At 39.1% G+C, this 26,906-nt stretch overlaps 1 protein-coding gene across 5 annotated transcripts in view; it reads left to right on the top strand.

The window, feature by feature from the left end:
* Window positions 1-26,906, top strand: part of RGS6 (regulator of G protein signaling 6) — a 289,933-nt gene that overhangs the window by 11,443 nt on the left and 251,584 nt on the right. For all 5 annotated transcript variants that reach the window (XM_074909645.1, XM_074909642.1, XM_074909643.1 and 2 more), the window contains exon 2: window positions 2,219-2,323. In XM_074909645.1, the coding sequence (XP_074765746.1) occupies window positions 2,240-2,323 (84 nt within the window). In that variant the 5' untranslated portion in view covers window positions 2,219-2,239. The remainder of the gene's footprint in view (window positions 1-2,218; window positions 2,324-26,906) is intronic.

Here is a 26,906-nt window from a genome sequence, read left to right as displayed (position 1 = left end):
CTGTGTTCATCAGTCAGTGCTACAGTCCTCAGGCTAGTGAGAAAGTCCCATTTGTGAACTGGCTTGAAACCAGGCTTTAGCATGGCAGGAGTGCAGGGAAGCAGTCCTGCATCACTGGGTGCTGAGCTTCACTCAACTCCCATATGTTAAAAAGCACAGGTGTAATGGGATCCATGGGGATCCAGCACTGGCATGCTTTCACATTGAAGAGCCAAGAACATGCCCATGTCATATCACTGTTATTTTCTCAATAGTCTTTTGACCATAGTCTTTTTTTCCTCTAGAATAAGAATACTAAGAATGGATTTTGTGTTCTTAAAAAAAGCAGTCTCAGAGAAAGAGAACTCTGGTCCAGGGGCCCCGCTAAGGCTCATCCCAGCACCAGCAGTGCCCAGGCTGTGTGAACGGGATGCCTGTACTTGTCTCTGCTCTGAGGTGCACCTCAGTCCTGTCTTGTCTCCAGCCTTATCCCCTGCAACATCCATCCTGCTGTTACTCCTGCAAAGGTAGCCCTGCTCCTGCTGCTTCTGACCGAAACCCAGCAGGAGATGCTGGGCACCACTGGGAAGCACTTTTGCAAATTTCTGTCTTCAAACATCAAGTTCCTTTGTATTGGTTACCTTTTGTAGATATTCAGAGGCAGTTGGTGGCTCCCTCAATGTCACCTTGAAGACCATGGCAGCCACTACTCCACTACTGCATATTATGCAAGATGTTTTTGTCTTGTTGCACTGGAGTAGATGGAAAGCTTCAAGATGTGCTATGGGGGAAAATCCTGAAGTATCAGAAAAGATTAAGTGAGCTGACAGTATAACAAGAAAAACAGAACTTTGTAAATGTGGATGTTCAAAGTGAATAATGCAGTCAGTGAAGCGCAGCTAAGTAATGATGCAGAGGGCTTTTTGATTAGAGATTGGAAATTTCTTCTTTAAAGGAGCATTGCTCAATTAGAAGTTAATTGGAACTGTTTTCTTTTGAGTTATACGTATATAACCTCAGATACAATGTAAGCGGTGAATATGGTCTTTATATACTCCAGGTGAAGCTGAAACTGAGATGACTTGACATACGCTTTCAATTCTGCTTTGTAATTGCCTCAAAGTTACGTAAAATCTCTATCTAGTTCCTGCTCCGTTCAACTGAGTGATGATACCTAGAGTCTAATTCTTCAGTGTCTTGAAATCATGACTAAGTAGTGCTGTGAAAATTTACATTTGTGTAAATCATTCAAAGTGCTATAGTTTTAAAGTGTTGAGATGTGAAATTTTGATACTTTCAGTGTCAAAGAAATTGAGCTTGTCAAACAGCTTTAATGCCAGTGTCTGTAAAAGGCAGTGTTACTTCTTAGGCTAGGAAAGGTCACCACATGGTTCCACAGCAGCATTTAATTTAAGATGTAACTTGTCAAATGTGCTGGTGGAAGAAAAATTTAAAATACAACATTTGATTTAGAATGTAAAAGTGTCCTCCCTGCCCTTGGCCCCTTTTTTAAATTTTAAACTAATGTTTTTGCCTCAAGCCTGGCATGCCCTGGAAGAGATAAGGCAGCACTTCTCTGCTTCTAGAAGATAGTTCATGTTAAGGTGTATTATGCACAGTTGTTTGTCTGTGTGCTGCTGCCTTTTCCCAGCTGTATCATGAGAAGAGGTGAGGCGAGGTGCTTACTTGGTTCATGACTGCTGCCCGGGAGTTGGGGAAAGCCGAAGGTGACTCCGAGTGTCTGCAGGTGACAACTGGCAGTGGTGCCCGACAGTCTGAACCTGCTGATTCCAGTGGGGTTTCATTCTGTCTCACAGCAAGCTTTTTATCCTCCTTGGCTTTTTGTTTGAGGGTACCTCACAAGCTCCTAGAAAAGTCGAAGCTGTTTGTGTAGAGAAAGGAAGTGTGCAAAGTATTAATTTGTCTTTTATTGGATGGGAGCTCATGATAAAAGATCAGAACAGGGGGAGAAGTGTGTGTGTGTGTGTGTGTGTGGGATGACCCCAACCACAGCTGTATGTGATTTGACAGTCTTGCTCTTGGGGCATTGTGCTTTAGACAAGTCAGTTCGAAGCATTTAATTGTCTGACGCTGTGTGATAAAATCCTGCATTGGGTGAAGTCTGGAGCATGGTTCCCTCTGTACCATTGTCATCTGTCTGCCTTGGAGGTAGTTGTGTGTCCTCGCCTCGCTCCCCTACAGCCTGGAGTGATGCTGACTTTTGTTTCTGTCCTTTCAGTCTGAGTGACGAGAGGCAAACATGGCCCAGGCGCCCGTAGATCCAAGTAATGTGGAAACTGCTGACCCAGAGGAGAGTTCTCCAAATATGATAGTCTACAGAAAGGTAAGGATTTGGAGCTTTTTGCAAAAATCTCTTATGTGGTTCCAAGTTTAATCACACTAAGCATAAAGCAGCTGGCATACAACCTGTTAGTACATTTTTTTTCTATTTTCCTATTGTGGTTTTTGTTGCATGACTTAACAGTTTGATTCTTTGCAGGCAGTTATTAATTCTTGTTGCATTGCTTAAATTAAAAAAGAGAAACATCTCAAGTGCTAGTGAAAAATTAATTAGACAAAGGTAAAATAACAGAAACACATGATGTCGAAGAACATTCTTTTGCCACGATAAAATGTCTTATTCTGAAGTACTTTGGAGGTATTATAAGAAAGCAACCTATTGACCCATTTGCTAAGGCATTGTTTTACTCTGGGGTAGGTGTATCTGAGTGTTTTTGTAATTTAATGAAATCATGTAAATACATTTTATTTAGCCTGTAAAATATTTCTTGTGTAGCGTGTGAAAGTTGTGTATGGTTCTGACAAAAATAAAATTTCTTGCATGGCTCAAGTTACAATTCTGTTAACTTAAGAGCTACAAGGCTAGCTCAAATCAAGTTTCCTTGTGTAGTATGATCCTGAGTAAAATTTATATTTTCACTCATTTTTACACCTTACAAAATAGCTATAAATAACTAAAGTGTGTTGGGTGTACATGGTACTCTTTTCTGCTTGCATGATTGCAATCTGGATGACTTTCATATGCTGAGAAAATAATTTAGGTTTCATGTAGTGCGTAAGTTGTTTAAAGTGTTACTTTTTGATAACCATAACTTTGGTTTAGTTGTTGCATATTTGGTTTGGAATCTGGAATTGTTAACATGGGAAAATTTTCTGGGTAATGTGTAGGCTTGTTTGTTTTGAATGTGTTATGAACACACTTTGGCTGCTAATTTGAAAGTAGCAGTAGTCAGCTAGTCAGATTATCTTTTTAGAACCTGTTTGTGAAGAGGTCCAACACCCCAGCAAGTTGAAGCAGATATGGGAGATGAAAGAAGTTTCTAGTTGCATGATCTAGATGATTAAGGCATTAAATCTGTGACTGCAGAGAATCCACTTACCTATTCTTGAAACCATTGTTTTATTTGAATGTGCCTTACTTTCTATTCATCTCATGGCATTTCTACTTATGGATTTCTCCATTTCTTTCTAATGTTTCGTTATTGTTGCTGTAGAATGAGCCTTGCAAGTTCTGTGGTATCAATGGAGAACATACTCATATCATTTGATTCATATCTCCTTACTGGTGCTCTCAGATGTCAGTATTACCAGCCCTTCATAATACATCATCTGTCAAAATACATAGTTCTCTTCTAGAAGAGCATGCCCCATACGTTGTTCAGTAATACTCTGTTGTGTATTGTCAATATTAAGCTAACACCTGTCTGTCACTGTTTTTTGTTGAGGGGTTTTGTTGCTTTTTTATTTGCCTATTCTTAAAAGTTAATTTCCATCGGTGATTAACTTTCTAAATCTAATTTACTGTTTGATATTAGTTATATGTGTTACACATCAATAATATGTTCCTTAGTGTTGAGAAATCATATGCAAAATCTGAGATAAGACTTTTATTCTCTTGATTATCTCTCCTCTCTCCAAATGAGTGTTTAGCTCTTCATCTCTCATTTCCTTTCAAATGCCTTGATTGCCAGTAATGAGTGAGGAAAACACTGCACTGGACTTCCTGAAATACAGAACACAATCTGCCAACATACTGTACGGTCCGGGGTTGGTATTGTGTCACAGTAAAAGAAAAGGTTTACTTCTCACAGCAGGGATCTTGAGATGTAATTGTTGATTCCCCTAAGGAAGAAGAAAAAGGGTAGGCCACAGTAATTCCTGCTCTGCCAACGATTTTATTGCTTGTCATAACTGTGTTGTTTGTGGGTTTTGAGAGAGGAGAGACCTGCAAGTACAACCCTGAATTGTTCATGCCCTCTTTACTGAGACTCACTGAGGTCTATCTGAAGTTCATAAGCCAAGAAGGTGGTTGTGGTAGCCTGGTTTTCTTTATAATCACTGGCAAGAGATACACACATCTTAAGAACAAATTAGATCTTAGGTGGTGCTGAGTGTCCCTTTGGAGCAACCTCTGCTGTTTTGTTTATGGAGAAAGGCCTAGAACAGGCTATTCTCTTTACTTAGGTAGGTAAAACTTAAGTGGGATGGATTTTGGCCATGCAGAACAAAATAAACTAATTTATTTTGACTCCAATTACTTTGTGATTCTCTCTATAGACTCCTGCAAGCAAATGGATTCTAACTGCTTTGATTGCTACAGCAGATGGTCTCAATGAGATAAGACTTATTTTCTACCTTCATGGTTAACCTTTTGGGGGCTGATATTTATCAAATTGTGAGGCATGTTATTTTTTAAATCCAAAATTCTCAATGTTGCCCTGCTGTTCTGGAAGACGTCAGTGTGTGGATTAGGTAGTGCAGATGCATTCATTAGGGTAAGTAGTCTTCAGGGTGTGATATGCCTCACCCTACACTTGTTAAAACAAATTGTACCCTAAATTACATGAGCTTTATTGACTAGGTCTCCATTGACTATCATGGGTGCCTCAACACCTAGCTGTCAGGTACTTGTGTCATATGGTAGACATCTATAATTAAGCAAGCTGCATCCCACTCCTAGGATCTGTGCTTCCTCTCATCTCTGTATGTCTCAGTACTTAGCCCTGGGCTGGTTATAGGGCTATCAGTAGTGCTGCAGTAAGGATGTGCCTGTCATTTATCTTCTTTGGCATAGTGATACCCAGTGAAAAATTTAAAGGCGCTGCAAAAAATTGCATTGCCATTTAAGTACTGCTCTGTGGGTAAAATGTAGGAACCATCGGTCTGGCTGCATGTGGAGAAGACGCTGATGTATTTTTTGTTGAGATTACTACTGGAAGAGTGGTATGCAGTGCTTAAAAAGACTGTTTGAAATGCTCTACCCTCCTTTTTCGTGGGAGCAGGTAATGTCAATACACAAGGACTTCTGGGGAAGTGAGTGACATCCCAGTCCTCACTTCAGTCTGTGAGCGTTGTGTGGGTGCTGCGGCATGGAAGGAAAAGAAATGCAATAAAAAGTCAGTGAGAGGAGAATAACACACTCCAAGCAAACAGTAACAGAAAATACCAATTGATTTTTAAATGCCTGTCACATTCCCTTGAAATCCAGCCACCCTTGATTGCCTTTCTGGCTTCTAAGTGCTGGTTACTATGTCCCAGGGGTTCTTTGGTTTATCGTTCCAATAATCCAGGTCTGAAAATCCACCTTCTTGCAGACTGTATTGAAGGACAGACAGTTCATGGACAGCTTCTGGCACCAGACCTATTAGTCGATCGATAACCAAAATCTGGTGAATCAAATCTTCTTACAGAAAAGATGGTAGAAAATTGTCATGTCACTGAAAGAAAAGAAAAATCAGAATATTTAGGTCTTAAGAACTGAAAATACCAATAAGGAAGAATTGTTTAGGAGCACCTGGTGAATATAACAAGGGCGAAAACACAGGAATGAAAATCTTGCTTGGATAGCAAAGTGTACTTGTTCCTGTGAGAGATCTCTTAGGATGGGGAAGAGTTTGCAAACTGTGGTGTTAGAGATGTTTAGAACCACTGTGAGCATGCATGCACTGAGAGATATCTTCAAAAAAATGACCTGGATTGTCTGATGGTGTATTTCTATCTCTGCTGAATTTGGGCAGACACATCTCCTATATCTGCTTGTTAACACCAGCACTTAGTGAGTTAAATTTTGAATTTTTATGGTTACTCATTGTAAATCTTTTGAACAAGCAGGAAAATCTAATTTCCAAAGGCAATTACTGTTCTAAGTAAATGTAATACAAACTTGCAGCTGCCGCAAGATGCTTTCAGAAAAATCTGAGTTGTTTGCTACCTTCAGTACTTGGCAGCCTTACCCTCTTTTAAAATGCTGATTTAAGATCTGAATTGTAATCACTTTTTTTTTTTTTTTTTAAAAAAAAGCAACCTTACATTAGCAGCTTTTCTCCAGGCAGATTTCAGGGTTCCAATTGTGGCAAATAGGTGGAGTGTTGCTGTCAGACCTGGTTCAGCATGGTGATAGGGTGAGAAATGAGAGAACAAGCAGTTGTGAAGACAGATGTATGCATGCAAAAACTGTATGGACCACGAAGCAGAAAGATGGGGGAAAAGACTGTTGTTAAAATTCGCTGTTCAGATAAAAATGTAATGCTGGTTTTGGGAGCTAGTCAGGAGACCAAGACTACTTACTATTTGTTTGCTCTTCCATTGTGCTAACAGCAATCTGAATATGACACTATCTCAATAGGACACTGTCCAAGCAACCAAGAGCAGACAAAAATACAAGGGTATAGTCCACATGATGACATTTTGCAAAGAAATAAAAAGCTGCAATGTGTTAAAATCAGATGGATTTCATGCATACAACTCTTTAATAAATGAAAGCAGTCTGCATATTTTTTGAGGTTTCCTAAACCTTTCAAGGTTTTATGCTCTTCCTAGTGAGAGGCAGCAGAACTTAAAATGCATTTCAACTGTGGAGTACTTTTGGCATTCTTTTTATTTGTCTCTTGAGTTATATTTTAAGATTCTGCTGCATGTAAAGAAAGGCCTTGAATCTTACTTTTGTACATGCAATCTGAGATTCTCACACAATTGCTTCTGTTACAAAACTACAATGATAATGATAACATGAGTTGATAACACTGCAGACCTGTAGTCTTCAAATATTAAATCAAAGATTTTTCTGTGCTGCTGTTGAAGATTACTTTATGGCATTTTAAGCCATCTTGCTCTTGACATTTCTTTCTTACTCTTGTTTCCAGACTAACAGCACTAACCCAGGATTAACTAGGACTGAATTTGAGACTACATATCAGTCCTTCAGGAATTGAAGCACACACAGTTTTTGATAAGTAACCCCAAAACTAGCATTGTTAATGTTGAAAAATAAATTTAAACCCGATCTTGTTACCAAGATGTGTTAATGTACAGGTTAGGCATCAGGGCAGCTTTAATTCTGCACTTCTGTACTGCCCATTGAAAAGGAGGCTTTAGTTAATTTATTACTGCAAGTACTCATGTGACTTGGCTGTAAACAAAAGTTGACCATTTTTTGAACCTTGCTGATTTCTTTATCCAACTGATTTATTGTGTCTCTAACTTTTGACTGCACAGTGTTGTATAGAGAGGGGGAAACGCCTGTGTGCAAGATGGGCCACTTGTTAAATTATGGCTGTAGTGAAGGCCAGGTGTTTTTTATCTAGAAGATTCCCTGTAATAACAGGTATAACATTCAATAATTTTCCTCTCCATACAATAAAATCTTGGGGAGAGGAATCACAGTAGTGGCATTAAATTTAGTCCTACAGAGAGACAGAGGCTGTACAGTGGAGGACAAAGATGGAAGCGGCTGGGCGCAACAAATGTGTTGGGCAGGAGCATCAGAGAAGAGAGACCCGAGTATGCTGGTGAGTCATAGGACAGTCATTGACCAGTATCGTGCAATGGCAATGGAAAACATGAATATGATCCCAGAATGTCTTGGAGAAATATTTCCAGGGGAATGAAAGGTGTCAGTAGTATTATGCAAAGGGCCAGTGATACGGCCTCATCTAGGTCATGGTGTAGTCTTCTCTGGTGTCATCTCTTGTCTTCAGAAAACATGACCTGGTTATACAGGATAGACTAGAAAAAAGTGGCTTATTTAGCTGAGCAACACAAAATGAGGTAGGAGAGATGTGATTACTCTGCAAGAGTGCTCTAAGGGATGTCAGGCAGGGAGAAGACCTTACTAAACTGAGGATAGTAGTGGTGTGCACACAAATTCTTATAAATTTCTGATGAATAAGTGCAGTCTGGGAATTAGGAGGTGGTTCCCAGTTATCAGAAAACTGGAGTTCTGGAGCAGTCACTGCATGGAGTACTGCAGCCAAGGAAGCCAGCTGGTTTTAGGATAGGTGTAGGCATGTTTTTGAAGAGGCCTGCGTGAAAACATTTCTTGCAAAAGTAGAGGAGACACGTTGAGCCAAGAAATCTTTCTGGCTTTAGGTTTGTACCTTCTTCAAATTACCTTGAACAGGGACTGTCTAAAATACCTGCAAACATCCTTCAGTCACGCAATAGCAAACAATTTGTACTGCTGAAGTTTGACTTGTGCTGGTGTCCTTGAACAAAGCTAATGCCACTGACCTTGACTGTAGCTGTCACGGGAACCTTGTGGTAAATCTGGGAACTGTGTGTTTGATTTCCGCATCTGTTAAGATGAGTATGAATGATTAATGACCTAAGGCATTAGTGTGAGGTTGCACGAAGTTAGCGCCCAGAGGACTTCAGAAGCTGAATTGCATCGCTGTTTACACACAAACAAAGCTGTCTTACAAGTGGCAGAAACATGTTAGTCAGATGGAGGTGATCCATCTGCAGGAAGGGCTTTTGGAAGCTGTGGTTTGTTGTTTCTTTCCATCATTTGTCTTTCAGTAATAGTTAAGACTGAGCTGAGGTCAGATTCAGGTTAGTAGGTGGTGTGAGAAGTTATGAATAGGGAAATGCATGTAAGGTGGTAGGTACACAGACCCTTAAATAGCTGCTTTGTTGTTTCTCTTTTTAGATATATAAATACATACATATATATATATATATATATGCACACATACTTACATGCCTTTGAAGTAATGAGGATGAACAAACAACTTTTTTTCCTGATTATATTGTTTAGCCTAATATAGGAAGTACATTCTTAGAACATATGTAAGATACTGTAAAAAAAGAGATATATATGTATATATATTTTCTTATATATCCTGTATGCATTAAATCTTTCCATTCAAATAATGCATGCACAGAATAATTAGTTCGTGTTTTACAGATATAAATCTGTCTTTCTGTTCTTGGAAAAGGTGGCCTTAGCTCTTGTGTAAAGGTTGCCTTACCTCGCGTATATTGTATCCCTCTTTGTATTTGATTTTGGTGATAAGCCTATAGCTAGCTATCTTTTTTGTGTGTGTGTAGTTTTCTCCATATTCAGAAGCAGTTGTCTTATTTAGTTTTCTTCTCTGGCTCATCTTTCCTCTGTTCCTGTTTGTAACTGAAACAAAACTGTCTCTTGCACCCATAAAAGTCTAATTACAGTGATCTATTACTTTAGCTGTTTCACAGGCAGAAATAAGACGAGCCAGGACCAATAGCTATGACAACTTCAAAGGATATTTTTAGCAAAGCGACCAGTGCAAATTTAGAATACCAAGATAAAAAGGGATGGTTTGGCTAGAGGGTAGGATTATGCTCTTCTAGCTGTAGCATATAGTGCCTTGCATTTTTGGAAAGGGATCTTTCCTATTCCCCTAGCATCTTTCTCATGTCATTCTCTGTATTTGTTGTTGTCAGCATTTTAAGTTATGGTCTTGGAGTATTTTCACTATGTTTGTTGATTTACTTTTTCATGTTCTTTTGGGCAAGAGGCTGATTATGAGTGTTTTCTTTCTGCCTAAAGCATCATTTTAGCCATGAGATTCTTTCATTTATGAAAAGCAAAACAAAATAGTGAGGTAGTAGAGAGCTGTCAATCTGACTCATTCCAGGAGGCATCTTCTCACTATTTCAGATGCAGTCTTGAACCCTAATATTAAAGATGATAAAGTTTGGATGGAATTGGATGAAATGCACACAAACCTGCTTTTTGTTTTGTTTTGTAATAGAACTTTAGCTAAACCCTTATTCTATCCTGATTAATAAAATATCACTCCAGAGGATTATGAACTTCTTTCATAAGAAAAGTTCATAAAGCTCTGCGATAGAGTGGGAGGATTCATTTCAATAAATAGAATTACATGTGCGGGACGATGAAATATGCAAATTAAGTTCCATTTAAAAACTCATGTTTTGCATCGTAAGACATTTTGAAGCATGCTTTCTTTTTTCATGAAAAGCTGTCATACCATGTTCAAGGGGAAGCTATTCCTTTTATTTTTTCTTTATTGCAGTTGTCCTGTGTCTTTTTCCTTGTCTTTCCAAAGTTAAATGAACTGAAGAAAATGAGAAGTAACCGGTTAACCAGACACTGAAGTGCAGAGATCTGGTTAACAAAAAATTGTATTCTCATTTTTGAGTATATTCGATATTTTAGTTCAAAGGCTACATATTTTTGAGGGGAGGGGGGAGAAATGAGCAAAGGTGTTCATTTAAATATCTCCCTACTTTGCTTTTCTTTGATGTTAGTGGAGCTCATTAATATTACCTTGCATTGAAGTGTGTGGAAATTGTACTTTGGACCAATAATTCAGTACCTCTGAAGGTAAAGTGATACATATTTGTGGCATATATGAGAAGAAATGATAAAGTATGTATTTTTCTAATGCTTAAATTGAAAGTAGAATGAGTGGATTAGGTAGGAAGAATAATTTAATCAAGGAATGTGTTAATGAACTATTCATATCTGTTTGTTGAGAGAGAAAGCAGATCAACTCCAATTTTGTTCATATTTTAATTTTGTTTAAAAAAGGGGGTTCTGTGAAATTGAAGCCAAATAGAAATGGTTTTGTGGTTATGTTTTTAAGGTCTAGATGAAAACAGTTTTGTATACCAGAGTCTTAGAACATCGTGCTGCAGATATCACTTCTGTTCTCCTCTACCAGCTATTTTGACTTGTATTTTTCCCCCATTTGTTGAAAGCAGGTTTGGTGGCCATTGCATATGAAGAATTTTCCTCTCTGGCTCTGTTAACATTTCACATGGTTTTTTCCTTATGTCTTGCATTAGTTGGCAGTTTAGCAAGGAGACCTGGGACTGGAGGGCTGTGGAGGCTGTTTAATAACCTCTGTAATTGTGAGCACAATTCTCCTTTACTTGTTGGCATGGCCATGGCTGCAGGAGCTGTTTCAGTGGTGCCCCAGATAAAGGGAATATTTCATTCACTGATGCTATAATTAGATGCCTTTCCCCATCAGTAAATCCACGCAATTTTGTTAAACATGGCTTGTAGCTACATACAAATTATCTCATTCAATAACTTGCACAAAATGTCACATAAACCTTGGCAGCACTGAGTTCTTGTCACTTGCACTGTTCCCCACTGGGCTCTTAATAGCAAAATTAACTGGAATTAACTATAAAGTAAAGTTAAGTAAAATTAACTACAGTTAATTATATTTTTCCTATGCATGGAAAAACAGAGCTTCAATAATGGCACTACTGTTGTCCATATGCTGAAGATAGTTCAACCATTGGCTTGTATCTGGGAAGTTATCTGTGGAAAAAGCAGTGACTAAACCCACTTTTTTTTTTTTTTTTTTTTAATAAGTGAAAGCATCTGTTCTTTGGAAACAGAGTGCCTAAGTGCTTTTTTCTTTGGTCCTCTTACCAGGAAAGGTGACCTATTTTGGTAGTGATTTTATTTTTTTTAAAGTCTTTTTGACTGGAAAACACTTAAAACATATTGAATTATAACAGGCTTTCCTTTATGGATGCAAGAAAGAAACTTATGTTTTCTTTTTCAACAGTTAAAATGGTGTTTAAGTTTTTCATAGTGTGTTTAGCATCAGCGGTGCTCTCTTCCACTTAAGAGATGTCTGACGATTTCAGGTGGCATAGGAAAGACCTTGACCCAAACTTGTGTGAAATTGTGACAGGCTAAAAGTTTTGTGGTGCTCTGGTTCTGTCTTTGCTAAACTGTTAATTTTGTGTGTGTTTGTATGTCTTGACATTCATGGGTAATAGTGTTCGAAGGAAAAACAGAGGATTGAAGGAGAATGCACCAAATGTAGGAAGAAAGAATTAGAGAACTGGAAGGGTGATGCATTTTGGAGAGAGAGTTAAGACTCAAGATTGCTTTTAAAAACCCCAGCATTTTCTGACTTAGAATTGCAAAAGATATTTAGAAGTACTTAAAGCAGTTCTTCAATAGTCTTAAAAGTATCTGACTCCACTTGTGGGCTGCATGCAAGCTCTAATTGTAGTATGTTGCTGCTATCATTGTCTTTAATTGCATAAACTTGATTTATTTGAGAAACATTTGGCCATAGAGTGAGGCCCTGAGTCACCTCTGAGGTGCAGGCAAAGGCACGCTGAAGCTACATACTCCATTTTGCAGTTTCCTGATTTTATGTGTCGTCTGTCGTGTGTCCCCCCCCGCCAAGTGTTTCATTTGACAGTCTCACTATTCTCACAGTATAGCTGTTTTAAGTTGGTTAAATTTAACTGAAGGTTGGGCATTCTTTAGGCCAATGTTGTCTCAATAGCAGTGAGTTCATCTGCCAGGCTGAGGGAGAGCAATGAAAAGAGGGACATGGTCATGTGCTGGGGCATATACCCTGTGGTGAACACTGCTTTACTCCTCTGATTTTACATTTGAAGTGCTGAGAGAAAAAAAGTTGATGACCAGAGAAACCATTTAAATATGTCAAGTTGCAGAGAGCTTCCTGGGGCATTTAAGGACAAACAGCTGAGATGTTTCTTTCCAAATGAGTTACAAAAACATGTAGGAATGAGTAAACTGGCTCCATTACTTTAATTATTTTCTCCCTAGTGTCTTAAATTTTTGCATGCTTATGCATACTTATCAGTTGACCAGCTTTCTCTGTGGCAGCCGTGCCACTCCAAGAGTATTTTGAACAGGGTGAGCAAAATCCCTGTTCTGGGAAACTGGTTATTGGAGGGAGATTGTAACAAGAGGAGGCGGCTGTTTTAGCTTCTGGGCTTACACCTCGCAGACGGACTTGAATCCAAAGCGTAAGAAAACAGTGACAATTTGCCACCTCTTTGTGGGTCTGTTGGAAATCATTTGATTCTGGTTGATTTTGTAGCAGATAGACACCCACTGCAAAAGAAAATACCCTAGAGATGCTGAAGTAGTATGAATTGAGATGTCCAGAAAATACTAGTCTGTCCATCTTGTCTCTGATGGTTTTGGGTTCTGTATCCACAGGACCTGACAGTTTCATCCTGTGGGAAATTAGCAGCTTAGAAGGGAAGGCAGCAGCTTCAGCACAAAATAATCCTTTGGGTTCCCTAGGCACCCCCACACCTCGCCAGGGTAAACTCCTGAAGGGGCTTCTTACATGTCCTTCTGTTCGTCCCCCTGGTGCTCAGCAGTCTGGGTAAAAGTCACATCCAGATCTTGAGTTATCTTTCAATTTCACCTCAACAAAACTTGTCAAGAACTCTTGGAAAGGTCAAAACCCAGCCCTAGATTGAAGCTGGAGAGTGCCTGTGGGGTGCACAAGGAACCCCTCTTTGTGGTGTTGCTGTCCATGAAGTCAAAGCTTCGCTAATTACTGGCTGCCTCTGATGTTAAAAAAAAACAAAACCCCCCAAAACCCCACCCCAAACCCAAAATCCAGAGAAAAACACCACCACCAACTGAGCAGAATGAAGTTGGTGGGGAGTATGGTGATGAATGCCTAAACAAGTGATTGGGTATTGCTGGAAAAGGACTTTTCTACTGCCTATAGTGAACAGTTTGTAAGTGCTAAGAGTAACAAGGTGACAGTCAAATGTGGCTGCTTTTAGCTGGAGCACTGAATGTTTCATCTGTGTTATGATATTCTGTCTTTGGTAACCCAGTGACCTCGCCGTCTGTGTCCATACGTATTTACTAAGTTTCGGGTTTGTCTGTTTTTTGTTTTTTTTTTTTTTTTCCCCTCAAACATTGATGCCTTTTATCTTAAGCATTCATTGCTAATGCTGGAACCTGGTCCAAGAAATCAGAAATTGGAGTCTTTTTTAGCTCTGTGGAATGCTTAGTGCACAAAACTTGAATTACTGTTGACAAAATGTTTACCTAATGGAAATCTGTATTATCTTCCTGAATTCCGAAGGATGAGACCTTTGAAAGAAACATCTGGAATATTTAGTAAGAATTGTTGTTCATTGTTAGCTCAGTAAGTTTGTAGGCAGCTGAACAAATAGTTGACTCATCATAAAATGGCTTTATAAGTCACAGAGGAACCAAATGCTGTGAGGTACATTTGTTTGGGGGTATCAGGGTGAGAATTTTTTTATTTAAAGAAACTGTTTATGAAAACTTGTGTACAAGGTATCAGTAAGGATTTTTATTGGGTTCCTGGTGGTGTTATTTATCACATCCAGACATGAAGACCTAGACTACCTCAGGTGCAGTGCACCCACTCAACATATTGCATTGATTTAAATTGTTTTCCTGCTTCACTGAGAGCAGGTATTTGAACCCAATCCTGTGGCATCAGGTGTGTGTTGTCACAGCTGGACTTCTGACTTCTGTTGGCTTTTTTCCTTCTTCCCATGACTCTTGTTTGTTTTTTTTTTTTTAAAAAATACATTTTCTGTTTTGTGGAATGAAACAATATATCAAAATCATTACATTTTTTATCAAAGTAATCTTGTTTATCATCTTTATTATGGGACTATTGCATCAGTGGTGGGCTGCAGCAGTGGTGTAGGAACTTAATTTCTTTCTTCCTTCCTGTTAGATAAGGAGAACTTAACATTTTCAAATTCATATTCCAGTCTGATAACTTCTTGATCTTGGAAATTTTTCCAGAAGCATCACAAGAAATGGATTCTCTGTGGCTTCCTGGCTGAAAGTGGAAATGTGTAGGAAACCATTTAGGTGCATGTCCGAAGCTGTCCTCCAGATTTTGGCAGACATAGCAGGTCAACTAATCGGGGAGATAATTGAGGCTATCACTAATTTTTTTTTTTTTTTTTTTTTTTTTTTGACTTAGGACTGCAGAGAATAGCTTGGAACTGGGCAAGTGGTCCCACATGTTGGAAGAGCAATATATTGAGGAGCAATGGGTTAAGATTGTGTGGGAAGAGCCTCAGACAAAATCGGTGCTTAGGAAGGAGAGGAGGGATGGGGGAGCACTTTTCTCCCCTCAGATCATGTGTTGAATCTGGCTCATTGTAACTTTTAAAGTAATGCTCCCATAAAAATTGGACATTCCTGTTTGATGTGTCTAATGCGTATGTGCTTTGTCTAACCTACCCCAGACTCCAGAACAAGAAAAGCATTTCTGTCCTGAAGGAGGTAAAGCTTTCAGGATCCACCCCTGTCCCGTCCTAATTAAAACCAGAGTGCTCTTTTTCTCTTAGTTCATACAGAAAGAAACAAAATTTTCCACAGAGTTCTGTAATGGAAATATAGCTCTCCTATATTGTCATGGAAATTGGGTTAAATAAAAGCAGGGGCTCTTGGCCTGTTTTATGCAGGTTCCTTAATCGTGACTCTTCCATTTCTGCTATTACTTTGGGTCAGAGCATGAGTAGCCAGGCAGTGGGTATAGAATTCAAAATTTATTTTTTACACATTGCTGAAATAAAAGCTTCTCCTTGCTGAAAAATTAATTACTGACTGTTCCAGCACCTTATAAGATATTTATGTGTTCTCCTGAGTCCTGTCTCTTCCTGTTTCAAAGTGCTGTCTTGAGAGCGGTTCAGGCAAGAGAACTGCTCAACTGCACTTCGTAGTCTTCCTCTCTGCCAAAGAGTCTCAAGACGGCACTCAAAAACAAAGAGACATACTCTGGGGAAAGTATGAATATTAGATCACTTTGGTTTAATCATTCGGGATACAGTGGCCTCAATTTATGCATTTGACATTTTGGGGGTTTTGTTGTTGTGGTTGCTAAAGTGCATCTCAAAATTGTTAAATGTAGGGTTCTTCAAGGCATTGGAAATTCCAAATGGGTAGTGCTATTGTGGTACTGTTGTCCAAGGTCTTTGTCCAGTGTATGAAGAACTTGATGACAGAATCACTTATCCCTTATTTTAATGGCTTTTTGTAGTGTTTTCATTGTGGTTTTTTATCCCCTTGTCTTTGAAACAGATAGAAAAGAAGAATTTGCTGGTTTTGCTTCATTTAGGAATGCACAGGATAGATCATGGTCTGATTAAATAGCATCCTAGAGTTGCTGTTCTTAAAGGGGAAATAGTTGTTAGCATCAAAATCCATTATGTAAAGAGGACACCCTCCAATGAAGTCGAAGTCGGTCAGAATATTTGTTCTGACTCTGTTGGAGTGGCAGCAGTGAATTGATGTACTTCATTGGTGTTGCTGTAGAGTTGCTTGGCTCAGCTGTGTTCATAAAGTTGTTTTTCAGTGTTGTAATCCAAATGTTACCTGCCTTGCATTTGTTACTGTTGACTTTCTTTGTGGTTTAGCAGTTCAACAGATGAAGCTGATATGCTTGTCAGATTCTATGTACTGAGCTCCATGCGGCAGGACGACACATCAAAGAAAGATCACAAATCTACCTGCAGTGGTGCGAGTAATTAAGTGATGGTGTACAAAACATCTTTTGGAAGTAGTGTATCTGCAGAGCTAAAATGAAACCTCTCATGAAATACCTCATCATCATAATTTACAGAAATGTGAGGATTACATCTTGTCCTGTGGAGAAGCAAGGAGGTAGAATAATGGCACAGATTACTAGGTCCCTCCAAAACCAATTTTAAATATGAGGAAAATGTTGTAGATCATCCTTTTTCATTTATTATGACTGGCTGGGCAGGCAGTGTAGGGTAAAACAACTCCTTTGTGATAGCGTATGAGGACAGAACCACCTACCTTCTGGTGGATCTTAATGCTTTGAAGCCTGATGAAGTAGTGATGCTCTCTGTAAGTGAGCACAGGGGCCCAGGGGGAAAGGAAGCATGTGCAGATGGACTGCAGGGGTACAGGACAGCTTGCTCTGCTTCTTAGGTTACTCCATTGCTGCAGCAAGTGGTCTCCCAGGGTGGGCAGCTGAAGAAAGTGTGTAAGAAGCACAGCCAGAGTCTGTGCTGGTGTTCCCAGCTGTGCCTTCAAAGTTGTTGTCTTGACACCATATGAGGGAAACTGAGGTTGGTGGCCTTTTCTTCTCTGAAGAAGTGCAGGGAACATCACCTGAGGACATGCATGTTTTTGTCTCTGCCTCCTCAGCTTGTGTGTTCGAGAGGATCTTTATAAGTAATGTGGAAAAACAGGTATAGGAGGATCCAGGAGTCTGCTTAGTCTGCATGTTTGTTGCCAATCTCGGTGTCCGTGTCTGCCTGCCTTGGTTCCTGGGTGGTATGTGGGGAAGCTGGGACCCATTTTAAAACTAGCAGGTACATTTAGCTTATAGAGAAGTTTGCCCTGTGTGTATATGCCAGTGAAAATGTTTGAAGTCCTCAGGAAGAAGCAGCTGACAGTACTTATTTGTATTCAAGGCAGCTGAAGCATCAGCAATACTAACAGTGTCAGTGGTCCTGGTAATCTGTCTGGCCCTATCAAGAGAGCCTTTGAGAGCAACGCTTCAAAGAAATAAATGCAAAAGGTTTGCGTTACAGTCTCTGGGTAGTGACACGTTGAAGGTCAGTTGAGGTGTTTGACATCATGGTGTTACTGGGGACCAAGGGTGGCTTTGTAATACTGGGTATGGGGAGGGAGATTTGATATTTTGAACTGCACGGGGTAAATAAACTGTCCTCTGCCTTCCATATAATCTGTGCTTTTTCTCTCTGTAAGTCACACTGCTGTCTCTATTCTATCACCTGCCTTTTAAGTTACTGTGTCTTTATTCATGGTTTTTGGATTGTCTGTTGGTGGAAAAGCCACATGTTTGGATACTTTTTTATGGATGATGGAACCAACATCTTTGACATCAAACTTGCAATATGAAGCTACAGAGGAAATTAAGTGTGTGACATGCAGCTTATTCTTAGTTTCCTCTACTTTTTTTTTTCATTTTAATGATTTTGAGAGTGCTAAACTAATTAAAGTGGCCAGTAGCTTTCAGTATGTAGTTTAGTCTGAGACAAAATTAGTATCTTGTTTCAGCCAATATAATTCTGGAGGAAGGTAATTTAGTGGTAATAATGTTAAAAAATCGAAGCTAAATTTGCTGAATTGGATGTGCCTCTATAGAATAGGTCTTCTTTCTAACTAATGGGTTCAAATTAAAATGAAATAAATACCCATAATGTTTTTAGAGATTTTACTGTACATAATAATTTCATAGACTACTGAAATGCAGCCACTCTTGGTTGAACAAGTATAAAGTTCAAAGCTGAAAGCTGCTTAATATTGAGAGCTAAAAAAGTGTTCTGTGTGTGAAGATGCTGTAGAAAGATTCTGTTGGATCAAAATGCAATAACTCAAATTGGGATTTGTCCCAGATATTGAGATGATACCTTTGCTATCATTAACAAAAATAAGTATTCAGTGAGTAGCTGATGTTAAAGTCTGAGAGCTGCCTTAATACCATACTGAGCAAGGGATTTGATCTTACACAGTGTATGACCACTACAGCTTCTGAAGCATACTGCATCTACTTTAGAGATCTCTCACCTACTAATTGGACTTTTCCTTGAAAAAAATGCTAATTCAGATTTGGCTGTCTTTAGGATTGTTAATGGCTTAACTCCAAACCAGCTAAAGTCATTGGATATGCTCCCCTTGCCTTCAGCAAGCTTTTGATCAGGACTGTGCAAGTACAAATGAAAAGGGTTGCTGGATTTTGCCCTAAATAATTTTCTTGTAAACAAAGAAGAGTGTGTGTGTATGTATGTATATTTTTGTTTGCTGAGCTATATTTATCCCTGAGTGTCAGCTGTGAATGAAAAGAAAATCAGATTGAGAAAGTTAAAGTTTTTACTGAGAGGCCAGCTTAAGCATGCTAGAAACCAGCATATTCTTGTGTGGTTTTTGAAATTAGGGCAATATGATTGTTAAAACCTTGTTAAAACCTGACATCTGTCACCACTGTGACAGGTAGCAAGGAGGGTAAAGCTTATTCAGTGGAGAGCTTCAAGTCCTAACAGCATGGGCTGCTGAGGTGATCAGGAGCCTAGAGCATGTGTCTCATGACAGCAGGCTGCAGGAGCTGGGCTTGTTGAGCCTGGCAAAGAGGGAATCTAATAGAAGCCTACAGAGGATGGAAGAGTAATCACAAAGCTGATGGAGCCAAGAACTTCTTGGTAATGCCAGATGATATAACAAAGGACCATGAATTACAGCTTGGGAAGCTCGGGTTGAATGCCAGGGAGAGAAAATTTCTCTAGGAGAGCAGTGCTGTGTTACCTGAGGGGCAGAACCTGATGTGCAAGGAGACTTTTCTAACCATGGCAGCCTGTTCTGGAGGGGACTGTGGCTGGAAGGCCCTCCTGTGCTCCCTCCTTGATAACCTGGTTCTCTAGGTGCACTTCGGAAAACAGGCAAAAGGAAGTTGTGAAAATAAAGGCTGTAGCCCCTTCTGCCACCTTTTGCATATTGTGTTGCAGCTTGTGGGAAGGGGCTGTGAGCTGCTGGTACCACTTTATGACATCATTCTAATTTACTTTAGGCAGTAAAATTATTTTACATTTCATTATTGAATCCTTCTAGATGTGTCCAACAGTAGTATAAATTTTCTCCATGATTTTGCAGCAGTAGACTGGGCCAGTTTTATTTTTCACTTGTTTTAAATCATCTATATGTGATTTCTGAATATTAATCATATAGGAAATTAAGCAGGAAGAAGAAATTTAAGAAGAGCATCCATTAGACTATTAGGTGGAAGCAGTACAAAAACTGTCCTCTAGTAGTAAAAGCTACATATATAAATATTAATATTTTTGCATGTATAACATAAAGGTGTGTGCATACCTATCCATATGTATATGTCTGGTTTTTGCATAGGTACAGTATATGAATACATGTGTGCAGCATTTATCATATGTGAAAAGAGAGGGAGAAATATCCTGTGATGTAGGTAGTTGAGAGAAATTTCACAGATCTGGGATTCTGTTTTTCCTTCTTCAGTTCAGTTGACTTCACTCTGCCTCAGTCCGTTCAATGAAAAATATCAATAGCACTGCTTTGCCTGTATTATTCCCTTCTTCTATCAGTGACTTCTTGCTAGTACAGATTACCAAAAGACAACTCATGTTTTGTTTTTGAGAAGACTTCGGCATATTTCTGTACTGATGCCAAGGAAAACCAAGACAGTATAAAAATACAAAAATGAAATGAAGATGCTCCTCTAGAGTCGCTATCCTGGAATTAAAATAAAGTCATAATTGTATTACATGAAAACATTTCTGCACTTAAGTGGTATAATCTTATAAATTAAAAGTAATAATAAAGTTCTTTTAAGTTTTGAAGTACCAGATAGGTGTGTATCCTGTTCTGGCTAGAGCTCACCCCAAGTCCCAGGCATGGTTTCCACTGCAGGAGGCACCTGGGGAGGAGCCCAGGGTCAGCACTGCTGGAGGATCTCTGCCCCCTCAGCACAGCTCCCTCTTTGTTCTTTAATCGTCAGTATAAATTTGCATTAATAAATTGAAGACATCACTCACTATATTTGTATCTTCTTATATGTAGTCAGACTAAGTTTAGCCTTTAACCCGTCATTTTGCTCTGTCATTAGCTAAACTAGTCAATTCCCGCTGTGCGTAGAATATTTCTCTCCTACAGCCTCTCATCCATGACCACTTCCCTTCATTCTCATTCATTTGATATTTCTTTTTGCCCTACCTTACTTAGGTTAAAAGCCTTAACTTCTAAAGCATATTAAAAAAACCACCCAAACCAACAAACTGCTCTGCAGAACTCTATTAGCATTAGTACATCCCCTCTAGCATTCTGTGTGTGTATTTTCTACCTATTCTTCAGAAGAGGAACATCCTGTCTCCCTCTGTCTGTGCAGCACTTAGTCTAATGGCCTGTGACTTGAGCTCAGTCCCGGTTCCGAGGTGGGCAGAGGAGAAGCCCCATCCCAAGGGGAAATGCTTATAATACTTTATTTCCAGCTGTCTTGTGAAATCAGAGCACTCTTCACCTGCTGATGGGTTGTAATGTTTTTGATTTCTTGAGATGCATGTATGATTTATAACGTAGATATAATCTTTAAAGTAAAGCAAAGTGTTCTTGTATTCCTTTTAGAACTAGAAACCAAATGAAAGAGTAACTGAAATCCTGATTAACAAAAAAGTTCTTTCTGCTACACAAATTTAAAACATAGCTGATTTGCCCATCTGTCTCCTATCTAGTGGTGACAGAAATCTGAATATTTAAGTGACTTTGTGGTTTGAGTAACTAAGGTTTGTGGAACTGCAATTGAAAGTCAGTGGAGCAAATGGTTGCACCTTACTAGGATTAATTGATTGTATTTCTGAACCAGCACTTTGGCTTGTGGAGCTGACCTCTACCAGCTATCTCCTCTTTGTCATACTCCCTAGTGCTTAGCAGCCAGCAGGCGTATGTGCTCCACTAGGTCTTAAATGTTCTTAAATGCTGAGTCCTTGCTCTTCAATGGCAAATGGTATGAAACTGTCACTTTATTTTTCTAAATCAGAACTTGTGCTCTAGAAGAAACTAATAAATATTTCATTTACAGTTCGGGCTGAGCCTGAACCATCATGAGGTGCACAAACAGAAAGCAGAGATGATGCTGAACAGCTTCTTTCTGGTTGTTTGTTTGTTTGTTTTTTTTTTTCTTTCATTTCTTTCCCCTTCAGAGTATTGAAGTATTGCTGGAATTTTCTACTTTGACAGTGCTTGAGTTCACAGTCCTCTGGTCAGATTTTTGTGAGTTCTTCTTCTGTTGAGGTTCCCCTCCGTGTTTGTATGTATTTCATAATATATGGTTAAAAATCTTCATTCCTTCCCAGTCCATCCATCACTCTCCCCTGAGACTGCCAGAGATAGCAATTCTGATGGTAAGGTGTTATGGTGTTGGTGTTGCATCTTACTCTCAATAAACACAATGGCAACTCCACCAAATCAGGCCATTCAGATTAGCACTTACTTAATGTAAGTGAAATACCTTTTTTCTTATTTCATAGAATGGTTTGGGTTGGAAGGGACCTTAAAGATTATCCAGTTCCATACTCCCTGCCACGGGCAGGGACACATTCCACTAGCCCAGGTTGTCCAAAGCCCTGTCTAACCTGGCCTTGAGCACTGCCAGGGAGGGGGCAGCCACAGCTGCTCTGAGCAGCCTGTGCCAGAGTCTCAACACCCTCACAGTGAAGAATTTATACCTAATCTGAATCTACTCTCTTTCAGTTTAAAGCCATTACCCCTCATCCTATCCCTCTACCCCCTTATCAAGAGTCCCTCCCCATCTCTCCTGTACCCCCTTTAAGTACTGGAAGGCTGCTATAAGGTCTCCCCAGAGCCTTCTCGTCTCCAGCTGAACACCCCCAACTTTCTCAGCCTGTCCTCACAGGGGAGGTGCTCCAGCCCCTGATCATCTTCGTGGCCTCCTCTGGACCTGCTTGTGTGGATCTGTGTCCTTTGTATGTTGGGAGCCTCAGAGCTGGACACAGCACTGCAGGGGAGGTCTCACGAGAGTGAAGTAGAGGGGGAGAATCACCTCCTGTGACCTGCTGGCCACACTGCTTTTGGTGGAGCCCAGGATATAGATATTTACCCTCTCAGTGCCAGATTCAGAGCAATTATATGGAAGCTGAAGCCTGTGTATATAAATGTGTTGAACTGTTTATTTTTACCAGTGTGCTAAGCTCTTTCTGTCCAGATTAGCTGTCTTCATTTCTGCTCCATTTGAGGAGAAAGAAACAGTGTCAAATAACTAAATCAGAGAAGGAAAAAAAAAAAACAACCCACAACATGATCAAGTGCTATTTTCAGGCTTCTTGAGTGGTGTTGGTAATTCTGTGGGAATTGGAGCCATTTGAAAGACAAGATCTTAAGTTTTCATGATTTGGAAAACTATCAGTGCTGCTTTTTTTCTGGAAACCCAACTTGATATATATTTAAGTAGTTAAAACTGGCCCCCTTCCACCATGTTTTAGCCAATTAATGAAACAACATTAACGGTACTGTGGTATAGACTTGCAAGTTAGTGAACTGAAGCACTTTCCTGTGTTTTGGTCATTAATCTTAAAACAAAATGCTTCCATTATCAAGAAGATCAGTATTTCATTTTAATATTTATAGAAATGCATCAAGAAATCACTGGAGAACAGAAAATGGAAGGACTTTTAAAAGTCATTGATAGATCCCTTTTCAAATTTTAACACAGTTTACTAAAGATACCTGCTTCATAGTCCACATTACATAGGCTGGATTGTTATATTTGAACTATTGACGCCTTTGTCTCCATTGTCCTAATTTATCCTACAGTAATATTTAAGATATCTATAGGAGATTTATTAACAATACCTTAAATAAAACAATGAACTGCAGAGAGTTTTTTATTTGCTCCTATCTAATGAGTCCGAGTTTACCTCAGGAGAATTGGTGCAGGCAAATTACTTTCCCAGCAACTGTTTCCCTCTCGTCTTGCTTCAGTTGTCCTTAGAGGAGAAAGCTTGGCATCTGAACTGCAGAGCTTACTCTAAACACTTTGGATGGCAGCTTAAACCAGCAGTAGAGATGAAGGTTTATCCTGTAGCCAGAATTTTAAAACATCACTCCGAAAAACTCAGCCCTAAGTTTTTACTTAGATATCTGGTATTGTAAAGATGTCACGCCTTGGAGCCCTCAATGAGTTTAGAAAAGAAACTCTGGAGTGTCATTTTTGAAAATCAGAATTCTTAAGCTCCTGAATACTTAAGATTTTCTCAGTGTCTAAAGAAATGCTTTAAAATTGGGGAATTCAAATAAGAACAATATTAGTAACCAGTTGGCATATCACATAAATAAAATATGATAGATAAATCTGTTTGCTACCATGCCAAATAGCTACAGTGTTAGCAGGAGACAGTTGTTGTCAGTTGTTTGGACTCCTGTATAGTTTAAAATGTCAGTGCATTATTGCTGAATAGTGCAAGGGAAAGCATTTGTTCAGAGTCCCACTCTAAAAGTGTACTTTAGAGAGAGAAATGTCAGGATGCAAGATCAGATGGCAAATACCACAGGATTTGGCTAAGGTGCTTGACATCTAATGATGTCTTTCAGTTATATTGATTATTTTATTGCTTCTGCCAAAGAGTGACAGTGTTCTTGCCTGGGTTCTGCTGAGCAGGCAGATTCGGCTTGAAATGTACTTTTCCCCCTTTTATTTCACTTCTTCTGCTACTAATTCTTTGCCCTTATTTCCAGTGGGAGCTCAACAAAACAGATGCATAAGGACCTCAAACCTGTTAAACAGGGAGAGGAAAGCCTGAAATATCAGCAGGTTTTGTGATCTTTAAACTTTAAGGGGAATAATGATATTTTTAGCATATTCCAAAATTTCCATCATCAGGTCAAACACAGTCTAGTTCATTCTCCTCTGCTGGCATCTGGATGCTGTCTGATGTCAGCCCCACCAAGGCCATGAGAGCACTGCCAGTTGTAATTTTTTACACTGCTAGTACATGTGTAACTCTGACATTGTAATTTTTTTGTTTGCAGATTTTGCCAGAGCTTCATAGACAGGTACTGAAAGGACCTAGAAGTGGGAATACCCTAGTCTGAAAGCTGTAACTTTGGCCTGGTTGTTCCCATTCAGAGGCCTGAATGTAATACGGGAAGTTGTAGGGATGCTCTGCCAGGGGCTGGGTGAGGAAAGGATGATTCATTTATCTTGTATTTTCTAAAATTCCTTATATTCCTAACCTGGACTTTCATGATGAGGAAAATGGAATTTTCATCCGCCATTGGCAGTCTCTAAAAATGGAAAGGTCTGTTCCTCAAGTGAGATTTCTTTTACTTATGTTTCTTTTTGTGAGTCTTCAGGATTTTGAGAGTGGAGATGGACAAAGCAAAGAGGACTTCATAATTTTAAAAGAAAAGTTCTTGTTGATCCTGTTTTATCTTATTATATGGAACCAACTTGAGAGGAATGAGTCCTCACCTCAAAAATACCTTCCACCACAAAGGTGGTAAGCTGTAGCTGAAAACATGTCTGCATGTATTTGACCCTGGTTTCTTACAGCAACAAGTCTTCTATAAACATTTCATTGTGAAGCTGAGGATCATAATCCTTCCTAAATCAAGCAATGAATAAACCTCTGTCCAAATCCGGTCTGTCACCTTTGAAAATACTGCCTCCAAGTAGTTTATGCTGTTCTGGATATGCCATGAAGTGGTGGTGAAAATAACATTAGCCATCTTCTACTGTCTAAAGAAAAGAATGAAGTCCTACACTGCATGTTAAGGGAAAGAATAGGGATTATGTAAAATAGGTCAGAGATGCATTTAATTTTAAAAGACTTGGGTTGAGAAAGGAGAGAGAATAAAATTTTCCATAATGGCAATCAGGTAACCCTGAAGTGTAGTGGTTATGAAATAATTACACTCCAGAGGGATTAGAGGCATCTACAATTGCCTACTGCCTTGTAATGCCTTGGGGATGTGATTAACTTATGATAATTAAAGCTCTTATAGTGGAGATACAGTATGAACATGAAGAGTCTGAAGAAATTTCAGGATTGTGGCTCACTGCATCTAATGTTCATGTTAACCTGTGCTGTTTGCTCATCTGTAAAAATCTTCTTTCTTTATATGTGTTTCCTTATCGTTTGACCCTTAGTGGATGGCACCATAAACCAGTATATTTCCTGGGACCTGAATGATTTGTTCAATGCCTTGGTTTGCTTTAGCATGGTCCTGCTGCTTGAGTGATTATCTGAAATGCAGATACCCTTGGTAAGGACTCTAATAGCTTTACTATTTGCTAGTTTTAAACAGCACGGAGGTGGGGATCATACCCATTGTGGTCTTCAGGACAGTAAAGCTGTGTAACGAATGTATACTGCTTAGAGAGGAAACTTCTGGATGGCCCTAACTTTTGTAAAATTCAGTTGGTTCTAAATCAGAAATGTCTCCATTCTCATTTACTTTTGTCTAGTGTGGGTGCATGTATAACTGGAGGTCTGTCGCTCCGTGTATAGTGTTGTGGAACATTTTGCCGCCTTCTTTCTTCACCAGAAACTCCCATCAGTTTTCTCTCAACTCTGAGAAAATAATTTTTTAAAAATTTTAATTTTTCACAATATTAAGAATGCTAAAATGATTGGACTTTTTCTTTACAATAAAGGTGTAGCAAAGATACTAAGAAAGCTGAGTGTTGAGAATTCAAATTGTGGTAGCTATTTTATGATTATTCCCAACCTAGATACTATGCTCGCTTTCTGTAATTTCATATAACTCAATTGCAAATTGCATAAACTCAGATGAAAAAGTTATTGTGGAACAAGAATGTCAATATGAAAAGGATCGCCATTTCAAAATAAATTTTCTGGAATTTATTTTTTTTTTTCTAGGTAGGTAAATTCTTAGTCTCTTCTTGAAAACTTTTTTTCTGCTTCATACAAAACGTATGTATGAAATATGAAAAGAGAAAATGGTCTGAAAGTATGAATTTTCCATACATGAAATTCTGTGAAACACTTTTTCTCTTTTTACGATTGCATTGTACCAAAGAACATAAGCCCAACCATCAGCACAGCAGGAGCGCAGTGTACATTGGTAGTAGCTTCATTCATCTGGTGTTGTCAGTATACTCTTCTGGAGAGGCATCCGTTTCTTTTACCAAGAGTAAAGTGATGTATTTCAGACCACCACACGTAGTGGTGTAAGACACATCTTACCTATGTGTTTTTACTTCAGTGACTGTGTATTAATGTTTTGTGGGGTTTTTGTGTCTTAACCACCATGGATATTGTTTGTAGTATTATGGGTAGGAGCAGATTTACCAGAGGCACATATTTCTCAGGAGGAC

The sequence above is a fragment of the Athene noctua genome, chromosome 6, assembly GCF_965140245.1.
Source record: "Athene noctua chromosome 6, bAthNoc1.hap1.1, whole genome shotgun sequence".
Classification (NCBI taxonomy): domain Eukaryota; kingdom Metazoa; phylum Chordata; class Aves; order Strigiformes; family Strigidae; genus Athene; species Athene noctua.
This window is presented reverse-complemented; position numbering and strand designations above follow the sequence as displayed.